General features: G+C 31.7%; 1 protein-coding gene across 1 annotated transcript; it reads right to left on the reverse strand.

Moving 5' to 3' along the window:
• Positions 1-8,407: 8,407 nt before the first annotated feature.
• Positions 8,408-12,148, reverse strand: STNRL1 (NPH3/RPT2-like protein NRL1). The gene is made up of 5 exons (XM_006339754.2): positions 11,873-12,148; positions 11,721-11,790; positions 10,766-11,371; positions 10,154-10,684; positions 8,408-9,157 (listed from the first exon to the last, which is right to left on the reverse strand). The coding sequence occupies exons 1-5, from the start codon at positions 11,926-11,928 to the stop codon at positions 8,630-8,632; spliced, it is 1,791 nt and encodes a 596-aa protein (XP_006339816.1). The 5' UTR covers positions 11,929-12,148; the 3' UTR covers positions 8,408-8,629.

Consider the following 12,148-nt stretch of genomic DNA (forward strand, 5'->3'; position numbering starts at 1 on the left):
CTAGATTTTAGTTCATACTTAACTAGTATAAATTTTAGATCTATCATTGATAACCGAATTACGTCTCAAGATAAATGATAAGGAGAAAAGATGCTTTGATCATCTTTTTATGGTTAATAAGAGGTTACCAAAGTCCTCAATTAGATAAGATTTTGGACTTAAATTACCATTTAGTCACCATCATATTCTCAGGGCATCCTAAAAATGTGTTTTATTAGGCCAAAGCTGACAAGGTAAAAGGTTGTGATCATTGAAATGCTAATTAGGATAAGAATTTTAAGAGAGAATAAAAAGACTTCCAAATAGGTAGGGGGAAAGAGTCAACATAATTGACTTACCCACGTATATAGGAGAGGTAGATATATCCAAGAAGAAGTAGGTCGAACATTTGTATATTTTGATTGGAGGAATCCGTAGTTATCCAAAGTTGAGGTAAGCAAAACATTAGAAATGGAGTTATTATTGTAAATGAAAGGGACAAGCAAGTGGGTATATTATTGTGGGCCGTGAAAACCTGCAAATGGACAAAAGGGGTTGGATTTTGCGAATCGAAGAGAGAGAGAGAGAGAGGCGGCTTTTGGAGAGCGTTAAGAGGCGTAGTACTAATACTACTATTCTATTCTAAGAGTAATCCGTATTTTTTATTTGCTACTTTATCATTAATTTAATATTTTAAAAGTAAATTATAATATTTAAAAATTACATGAAAATATTGTAAATTATAACTTTATCATATTAATATGATAAAAATTATTGATCAAAATATAAACAGTTTGGTTGTCGAAAATAAATTATGATTAAGTAAGAAAAACTAAGGGAGTACTACAACTACTTACATGAGATATGAGATTGGGAGAGAAGAATCAAATACGAAGTATACTCTACTTTGTTCAATAATATTTGTTCATTATTGACTTTGCATACTACTTAAGAAGTTATAAATCGTAGGATAATTTTACTATATCACTTTTTGAATATAATAAATATAATGTCATTAAAAATGTAATTAAAAAATAACTATAATTAATAAAAAAAGTAAATTAGAAACTAAATATAAAATTATTCATTACTTTCATAAAATAGACTAAGAGTAACAAACAAGGATGACTACCAAGGGATCGTAGAGGCAAATCTACAATTCAAATGAAAATTACAAATTTAATAAAAGAATTTCTAAGGTCAATACTAAGAAAAACGTTGTAATGAACTATAAAATCAAATCTCTCCTAATCACAATTCAATAGTGTGATCGAAATTTTAATTTTATATTAAAAATATTATTTAATATAAAAATTATTTCTCTTTATTTAATTTAAAATTAAGAAGAGTTAAAAAGTGAGACATGGGCCTGGAAGAGAGGAAGCAAGAAATTTGCAGTTTATTGGTGTCTTTATCAGGCAATTGAAATGAAGGAGTACGGTCTGTGTCAGCCTCGTGTTGGCATTGTCCCTTTTCTTTTTCCTTTGTCTTTCTTTCTTCTTAATTTAATTTAATCATTAGATTTAAGGTACGGTACATGTTTTTTTTTTTTTATCACAGTATCTTAAGCTCGTTTGTGTGACTTAGTAAGTAAAATATTTATAGCTGAGTGATTTTTTCGTAAGTTTATAATTGAGTAACTTTTGAATTAAAAATCAAACTTATGTGACTTTCTATATTCATAATTGAATGACCATTTGAGATAGTATCTCGTGAAAATGGGATCCACCAATTTTTCATTTCTCGTTCTCCATCCGTCCGTTCCAGTTCTGAGGGGTTTAAAGACGTTTGTGTCCATGAAACCATATTGTACCTGCGAATTATTATAAAAGATCTTTATATAGTAAATAAATTTATTTTAGAAATTTGAGTGGTGTACGTCAAACCAAGGAATTTTAATGCCGTGTGTAAATTATGAGCTAGGAAACTTAATTATAAATTGTATAACTTACATAAATCTCATAGTGTAAAGTGCAAATTACATTTTATTCCTATTTTTTTTTATGCCAAATAACTTAGGTACAATACATCTTGATCAATTAATTAAAGGACGTATATAACACCCGATGCACACATCATAGATAAGCCTAATCTCTGTTAAGTACTATTATAAAAAATAAAAAAAAACGTTGGAGAAATCTCATACGTAGCTGTTTATTGAAAAAGAAGATTATGTATATAATACTAATATTGGAAAAAAGGAAGGGGGAGGTTCATGAATCAGAAGACTTTAGTAGTGTTATACAAAGCAAGCAGCCTGCGCCTCGCCGCAGTTGCAAAATTCAGTGGTCCCACTAAGCATAATTCTTGGGCTATGTTCTAATTCATGCTGCTCCAAGCATCCAAGCAAAATCATGATTCAATAGCGTCGGTACATATTCGATAGAGTATATAAGAATAATATTAAATAAAAATATATTAAAATTAATTATTATTCTATTTGATATTTTTTTCGTCTTATTTTATATGTCATTATTTTCTATAAATAGCTAAATCACAATACTTGTCATTTTATAAAATTTATGTATAAATTATCATATTTTACCTATTATATCCTTGATAGAGTAGTTAATTAATCTTGAAAATGTATGCCATATAAGTCAAAAGCTAGCCTGAGACCTAAAAAAGCAAGGTCGAAATCCATTTCATCATTTATTATAAAGTTGACTTAAGAAAACATTAAATAAGGGTAGAAGGGTAAAGTTACATCATTTCTTAATGCAAGTGCAAAGTAAAAATGTGACATATAAAATGAGACGGAAGGAGTATATTAATCATAATTATGTGTTAGATCATATGTATAATTATTCACATATTAATAGAATTTATTATTAAATTTACATAAAGTGCTAGTAATTAAATTTAAAATTAATAAAACAAATCTTCAATAAATACGGTACTTGTTGTGGAGAATGTTAAGTTTTTTTTTTTTTTTTTTTAAACTAAAAATGGACTTCTTCAATAATAAATATACTGCAAATTACAGCAACAAAGGTATATATAAAAGGAATCCAATCTCTAAATTAATTAATTAATTCATAATAGACATTTATGCATGCTACTCGCCGTTTCTCACGATTAATGAGTGAGGATTCTTCCTACTTAATGGGGAGTTTTCTTCACAAATGATGATTATTCAACTTACACAAAACTAAAGTAGAGTTTTTGTTATAACTTTTTTCTTAGTATATATTATTGAGCAATTCTTTTGATTACAAGAAATAGTTTAATGAGTAGAAAAATGATTTTTTTTTTGAATGATTATCGAAGTGGTTGACCAAGTCATGTCCCTAGTAACCCAATGTGTGTTTTGTGAGTATAATTTTAGCATATATAGTACATTAAATTTATATAATATAGTTTGAACTTTGAAGCTTTGGCATGATACTTCCATCCCTAGCTCCTCTCTCATGATCGTTTCCACCAACCAAGTGTTGAAAATATTTGTATTTTAAAAGTTTTATTTTATTATCATTGGTCAATATGTTACTTTGTGGCCAAGGATAATATTTGACTTGGCAAGTCCATGTGATGGTATATGGCTCTTCATATGAAGTGACATGGTTGTCACATGCTGATCTCAAATTGTATCCAAAGCCTCACCTTTGTAGCTGCTGCTATAAATAGGAGTCGAAGGCTTCAGAAAGGGAGAGTACAACAACGAAGCAATTCACAAAATTCTCCAAACAGTTGATCTTTCAGTTTTGCTGGTTTTTGTTGTAATTATATTTTGTTGTTCCTGTTCCTCTTATAGAGAAGACTTATTTAATCCTGAGAAAATATTTCATGCAGTTGAAATAGTTTTTTAGGACAGTGTCTAGCACGACTCAAGCATCGCTTGTATTCACTTATAAATAAATATTATTATATTACTATTGTTATAATATCCATTGTTCCCCAACATCAAGTGTGAACTCGATAATTCTTTCATTTCTAGTTTTGGCTCCCTTCTTCTTGGAAAGAGAATAACACATTAAAAGCAATTCTGAATCGATCAATCAACCATCAATTATTACCTCCACTTTCTATCATGTATATTACTCAACAATAATATTAACGGAAAAGGGTCGAAATTGCTCCTAAACTATGTAAAATAGACTACTTATACCCTCCATTACATTGTGGGATAAAAAATACCCCCGTCGTTATCCTAGGAGACCACAAATACCCTCAAGAGTTAACACCCCAAATTATTAGTGATGTGGCAAGCCACATGGGACTAATCCCTCCACCTAAGCATTGCCAACTAAGATTCACTACAAAAGAATTTGACCTTTAGTGGCGACAAAGTTGCCACAAAATCCCAAAATATTGTCACTAAAGGTTATTAGTGATTTTTAGTGGCGAATAAGGCTCCAACAACCATTCTCTAGTAAAACCTATTTTTTCAACCAAAAAAATATGATAATTAATTTTCGATTGCAACCTAATTTTCTAAAATAAATAACTTTGCAATATCAATATTAAAAATATCCAATATTATTACGAAAAATCATCAAAATTACTTCTCGATTCAAATCTCCTACTATATAATGCATCATTGTACATTTTATACATTTACATATGACATAAAAATAAAACATACAGTGTCTTAAAACTCCTACTTAATCGATATCATTTTTGGTTTTTTAAAAACAATGAAGAAATCACTAATAATTTGGGGTGCTAACTCTTGAGGATATTTGTGGTCTCCTAGGATAACGGCGGGGGTATTTTTTATCCCAAAATGTAATGAAGGGTATAAGTGATCTATTTCACATATTTTAGGGGCAATTTTAACCCTTTTCCGTAATATTAATAACCTTAATTATATTATCATTTATCTTTCCTTAAGCACCTCCGTAATCTAGAACAATAATTATTGAATAATGAAGCTCAACTATTCTTAATCTTTCCTATTAACGATTTTTCATACTCAAGCCTCAAACCTAATATCTTTGATTAAGATAAAAATAGCCTCATACATTACACCACGTTATTTGAGGGTGAAATGCAAAGATATTGTTATGGGTAGGAAAGGGATTGTGTTCCAAACAGAACAGACAAAGCCACATGGGCTTGAAAGAACTGGGAATATGGGTATGAAATATTAGGTGGGGGGTGGGGGCAAGGAATTAAATACTAGTTGTAGTTATATTATTATATGATAAGTCAATATATAATATCCAAATAAAGAGGCAAGAGAAACATTTGTGACGCGGATATCACCACACTTCCTTTTCATTTCATTAAATAGAGTCTAGAGAGAAGACATAATTTCTATTATATATTTATGGCCAACCACGACAAATTCCAAGCTTCTTGGTGCATACGCAGACTTCATATATATATATATATATATAAAAGAAACATACTACGGACTAGTACTATTTGTTTTTCTTACTTCTAAATATTAATATTTAATTAAACATTCGGACACCAATTTTAAAAAATCATTGCATTTTGAAAGAAATTTATCAACCAAAAACAAGTTTTAGATATTATTGTGAATTATAAGGACAAAATGAGAATTTTATAATTATTTTTAAAAAATATAAAAAGGACATTCCTTTTATAATAAATTAAAAAGAAAGTATACCAAATAAATTAGAATAGAGGAAATATAAAATAGTAAAAGAGACTTAAACTCATTTAACCTGTATGTTTGGGATATTTCTTGCACTTATTACCAAAAAAGATAAAATTAACAGGAAATGAGGATTTTTATAATTCGGTTTGATCATCTCTACAACGTCGTCACATCATTCTTTACATTGTCATAAAACTAAACCCAATATAGGTAATAGTAGCTTGTACATACATAGAGACCTCAATAACATCTTCAATATTTTTTTATTTTCTTTTGAGGAGGGCCACCCTCGTGCTTAAATTTGTTTGCGTTAGGTATGGAATAAATTTTCATTAGGAGTAGTTGAAAAGATTGAGTAACTACATATGACGAGTAGGATATATTAATGATGATTTGAAATCTTTTAGGAAAAATCATGCGGGCTTAGTTAAGAGTAAATAATATTACAACATGTTAAGTGTACTTTACTTAGTTTAATAATTGATATCAGAACAAGCTCTGATTCAATGGGATGAACATGACAAAGGTAGATGATGGTGTGGGCTTCGATTTACTACCCCTCACAAGCTCAGAGGTGTAAACATACAAGATAAAGATAGTTGCGGGTTTCGGTTGCCATGTGGTTGGCACACCACAATCTCGAAAATTGACTCGTGAATTGTGGCGATACATCTAACGTGAAACTTAGTTCAAGAAAGAGATAATTAATTTGCGAACTAAGTTCCACATAATTAATATCTGAAAATAGTAGAAAAATATTTTGGACTGATTTGCACAACAATATGCTTTTGCAAATTTCCCGAAATTGTTACTATATCAATAAATTTTTATTTCACATTTCATCACGCATACAATAACAAAAAATGAATATACTATATAATTAATACCACTTAATCAATTATGATAAATTATCTTAAGTCATGGACCAAATTAACCACACCATTCTATTATTTTCAACGTGCAATATTTGTTTTCCAAGACTGCGGCAGGGATAAGATGGGAAAAAGAAGTAGGGCCAGTCCAACTTGTCTGCTTTCAATTTAGTTTAGATTAAATTTTTATATGCAAGTTGGCTAAGCAAGTTGTCAAATAGCTACTGGTCTATGCCAGCTCTAATTAAGTGGAAGATTGGTTCATTAGATTTGACATTGTTGTCCTCACAAAATTATGATTTTAAGTCCCACATCCCTGGAAAAATGGATCCAAAAATTTAAGTGGCTTTTGATACTAAATCCAAATTACCTAACAAAAACAGCACATATGTCTATTTTCACTTTTCAAAGTAATGAATGGTTACAGATTATTGAATGAAATTATTACAAGGGACAATTAAAAGTTATTGAGTACTACTGTTGGCTCTTGCTATAATATAGATATAGATATGGCCTGCCTCTTCAAGTGATTTTAAGGTCATTTTTGTTATTTATATTTCATCATTTAATTTAGTTCCTTATCTCTCTCTCTCTCTCTTCAATTATCTATCCATATGGTATACTTTATTAGTACACTTCTACTTTCTTTTTCTTTTGGATTTAAAGTTGATGTGTTGGATTCCTTTTTCTTTGGGCTTATGTCATCCACAACATGCAAAGTGAATAGAGATTAATTTGGCTATGTGGTACAGGAGCCTGCAAGGAATCCTTTGTTTAAGGAGAATAAGTACCATCATGTCCCTCAGATGGTAAACTATGCTCCAGTTTAGGACACATACCATATGTTAACGCTTAGTGTTTCACGGATCTGGCTCCCCTCCATTTCGTCAAGTGCACGTCTAGATTAGAGATATGTGTCATATTTAAAGTTTAAAGGCTATGATTATATTATATTAAGAAATATCATAATCATAGTTAAGTCAACTAATTTTAGAAAACTACTCTCCAAATTTGGTAAGGATTACAATATATTCTATACAAAATTTGATATTTATTAATATTATTAATTTAATATTATATTTTTGTATTTAAATATTAAATTGTATGATATTTAAAGTGAGAATCAACTAAACAAATTATGTACTAGTAAACTTTGCTCTTGAAATAGTATATATACTGTGCTGAGAAACAAAACAAAAAAGTTAAGAATTATAAGTGTGGAAAAAACCTATAAAATAAAAGACACGAAATAAAAATAAAATGAAAAGATGAAAGGTTTTTAGAATTAAACCTGAAATACCAAAATTATTCCAACGATAAAATGTGGCTATTGTGTTTGAAGGGGAAAAAATATATGTTTTTTTTTAAAAAAATAAAATATTCTTTTATCTTTTTTTTCTTTTTTTTTTGTGAAATAGAAGATAACATTGTTTTAAATGCAAATGTTTTTTGAAGATTATTATTTATCACATTAAATATAAATGTTTCATGTTCTACAATTTTAATATTTAAATGTAAATTAAAAATATAAGATGAAATTAATGATATTAATAAATATCAAATTTTATATGGAATATATTGTAATTCTTACCAAATTTGAAGAGTAGTTTTCTAAAATTAGTTGACTTAACTATGTTTATGATATTTGTTCATATGATATAATCTTGACCTTTAAACTTTAAATATGACACATGTCTCTAATCTAGACGTGCACTTGACAAAATGGAGAGGAGCCGGATCCGTGTTTCACTAGATCAAATTTATGTTACCATAGTCAAGTGGCAAAATATGTTGATGCGAAACTATAATATATAGTTATTTTAATGATTTAATCTAAAAGCTTATATGGAAAACATATATTGTATATTTATAGGCATAGTGTAAACAATGAGTTCATATAAGTATTTTCCAAATGTTACGCTTTAGTCCAAGTGAATTGGATGTAAACATAAGAATCCTGTAATTTGGATAACCTACCTCAGACACAAAAATCACAACTTCGGTATTTTATTGCTTGTACATGTCAAGATTACAAATCTTTCTTTCTTCATGGTATAAAGAGAAATCAAATATTACAATCTTTCATAAATAATATTTCTGGATAAAGCACGACAAAATATATACTTTACCATACAAACTTGCATGATTAAATGAAAAAATTCGAATATGTACCATATTAAGACAATAATGCAAATATAGCTAGCTCAAATCACGATATGGAATGACGTCTATCTTTACTTGGTTTATTTCGGGCTTTGCCTTGCATGAGTCCATCCGCTCGAATAAATCTTCCAAGCTTTTTCGATACTGAGCTCATGAAGTTAGATTTTCTTGGCAAAGGAGGTTTACCAGCAGATGGATGAGTAATGACCAAAGGGCTGCTTGTGGCTGATGTGTTTAGATTTGGTTTTTCAATGTCTATCAACCTCGTCTTCATTTTCAGCAGCTCAAATTTCAGCTCCTGATTTTCTCGTTTTAGACTCGAGACCTCGTCTGAAACAGGGTTAGTAGAGAACTGATGATCCCTTTTAGAAGGAACAAGAGCAGGAGGTTCAGTTGCTACAAGCTGGCTCCCATCGTGAAGACGTTGCTGCTCGTAGTAAAGTACTTGCACAACTGTTTGAACAGGGAGCCTATCATTTTGAGCAGCATGAGCACAAGCTTCTCGAGATAGTTTTTGACAGTCCATAACACCGCAAACCTTTTTTCTTTCGATGTCACTTAGAACTGGATGTGCCTTCAAATTGCAACAACAATAACATATTAAACACGCCTCCATAGTGTTAAAGACATAATTAAGCAAATAAAAGTGTGCTCATGTACTCTCTAGTAGTTCAAGCTTTTACTTAAGAATTAAGATGGTCACACAATTCAACAATAAGAGCATGTTAGCTTGGATCAAGGGTTCCATGCTTTTTAATCTGCGTTTTGAAAAGCTTAAACTTTCTGATCAAGTTCAACAAATTACTCAAGAATATAGTTGTTGTACTGACTGACGACATGATAGGTGAAGATCGTCAAATGGGGTACATGGTTGATATCTTGTTATTACGTAACTCAGCAGATATAGGATTTACTTTTACTCTGAAAACCTATTGATTCTACCCTCATCTTTAGAAAAAGTAACAGCAGGGGTGCAAGTTGCACATCTATGAACACATATACAAGCTTCTTCTTTAGGAGGAGATACCCTATATGAAATTCATGCATGGATTTAAGTTTCATAACATCTGTCAGTGCGTAGAACTGAGACTAGTTTTTTTTTTTTTTGAGAATTACTCAAGAATATAGGCATGCCAAATTCTTATATACCATGCTTATACACATGATATTGAGTGTAAACGTTAGGATGTATAGAACTTAAACTCAATATGTATAACAGTATAAGCACGCCAAATTATGTTTATTCCCAAAAAGCATTGGTCTGAATTAGGCCCATAACTCCCGTGTTTTGAGAACACAGAAGGATATAAATATCCCTTTACATAGTCTACTAGAACATCAGAAGCTTCAGAGGTCCAGATGCGTACCCCTAATAAAGGGAGACTATCATGCTAGCACCAGGAGGTACATTGTTGAGGAAATTATTAAATTTAGCGTGGCAATTACCATGTAGCAGTCAGGACCAATAGTTTTTTCCCATTTGAAATCCTATATTGATGAAATGCTGCTTGTATGCATAAATATGCACAAATGAACTTAAAACTAATCAGGTAATGTTATTCGCACATACCTTCAAATAAATGTCAATGGCCCTGTACATCCCATCTTCAGTGATCCTTGCTTGCTCTGGGATGACTTCAGCAAGATTAATGAAGTTTGTGACAGACAGATTACGGTCAGAGGCTATTTCAGCAAGGTAATTTTCCATAAGCTTTCCAACCCGCTCCATGTCACTTAATGAAGGAGACACATGATACTCTTCATCTCCTAATCGATTTCCCTCCTCACTGTCAAGGAAATTCATCATAATACGCTGCACGGTTTCAACATCATACAAGGTGTCCCCTGTGAAGGAACATGAAGGAATTAACAGATCATCCAATACAGCCTGTCCAAGCTGCAATGCCATCCTCTTCTCCAGGTCAAGCCTGCAAGCAATTGTGGTCTCCAGATATATTGCAGCTCGGAGCAGCATTGACAGAAAGCTAACCGACAATCCATTTTTCTCCATTGGCAGAAGACTAACGATGGTTTCTAAAACAACCCTTTTTTCATGTTCTTGCTTTGGTTCAATCTTTTTCCTTCCCTTTCCAAATATTTCCTGTAATAAACAAAAAGTTACTATAAGCATAACGATTTCATTTAAACCAATTCATCAAGATTTTATAGTACAAGGCCTCACCAAACCTCGGAGAGACTTCTGCGCGTAGAGCATTAATATTGGTCCAAGTGCATACCGCTTGAATCCCCTTGCCATCATTGCAATCAGAACCCTTTGGAAAAAATCAATTCTAAGTACGGTTATATCTTCAGACCACCAGTCAACTATAGGCTTCGGGTTTGAAAACGTGGATCCGTTGATACCAGCTTCTGCTCTACCTGATGTGGAGAATTGGTTATCCTTGCAGGCTGTATATGCAATTGTGTCTATGCATCGGCTCACCAATTTTACTTTCTCTGCAATGGGAAGAAGATTTTCTGATGAACGCAAAATTGTAACTGCACCAGCAAGACTCTTAATTGCTACTTCATTAAAGTAGGCCTCAGTTCTTTCCACCAAATTTGCAACTGCATAGTCTTCTGTCATCTCAAGATATTCCGCCGCGCATCTCAGCAAGGCAATGTTTTCTGTGCTTATTTCAAAATTTATTCCATAACAAAACTTTGCTGCAAGTTCAAATGCCTCTCCTCCACCAGGTATATCAGGGATATTAATCGTAGAAACATCAGCGTCATTAGATTCTGAGACCAACTTTCTTATGTATCCACTCTTTGAAACCAATGGGAACTGCATGGATCACAATTAATACATTATTGATCCTACTTATCAATCATCAAAACACAAAGTTAAGGTGTGAGCGTGACCAAGGCCTTAACTCCACCTGCGCGAGCTCGTTCATATTGGCGAGGACCAATTGGAAACAACCTCTCTACCCCTAACTTAAGTTAGGGTTAAGTCTACATACATCTTACCCTCCCCAGACCCCGATTACACTGAGTTTGTTGTTATAATTACACTGAGATGTGACTAAGGTCGATAATTTCAATCCAATTAGGAATTTACTAATTAAACCAACAACAATTGTTTTGATTGTGCGCAGAGATTAGTTATGACAAAAGCAGAGAGAACAACTCACCTTGTGCAGTGCAAAGGAGGTTCCTCCTGCATTTACAGTTACATCACTGGGAATCTCTTGGGAGAAAATCCTGTTAAGATTATTATAATAGAATAATAGTTCAGTAATATAATAAGGACAGAGATTACTTCTGAAGTGAAAATAGAACATACCAGTCAGAGGTCCTCTTCATAGCAGAGGAAAGAAGCTCCTCCTTTTTAGTGGACATATTATTGTTAACAGTAGTAGGTCTCTGAACAAATGTATTTTGTATTGGAGGAATCCATTGTTATCCAAAACTCAGATAAGCAAAACCATAGAAATCATGCTATTATTGTAAACGAAAGTGACAACTAAGTGGGTATGCTATTGTGGGGCGTGAAAATCTGCAATTGGACAAAGGGATTGGATTTTGCTAATCAGAGTTGAGAGCGTTAAGAGGCGTAATA

Source organism: Solanum tuberosum, unplaced genomic scaffold (genome assembly GCF_000226075.1).
Source record: "Solanum tuberosum cultivar DM 1-3 516 R44 unplaced genomic scaffold, SolTub_3.0 scf00012, whole genome shotgun sequence".
NCBI lineage: Eukaryota > Viridiplantae > Streptophyta > Magnoliopsida > Solanales > Solanaceae > Solanum > Solanum tuberosum.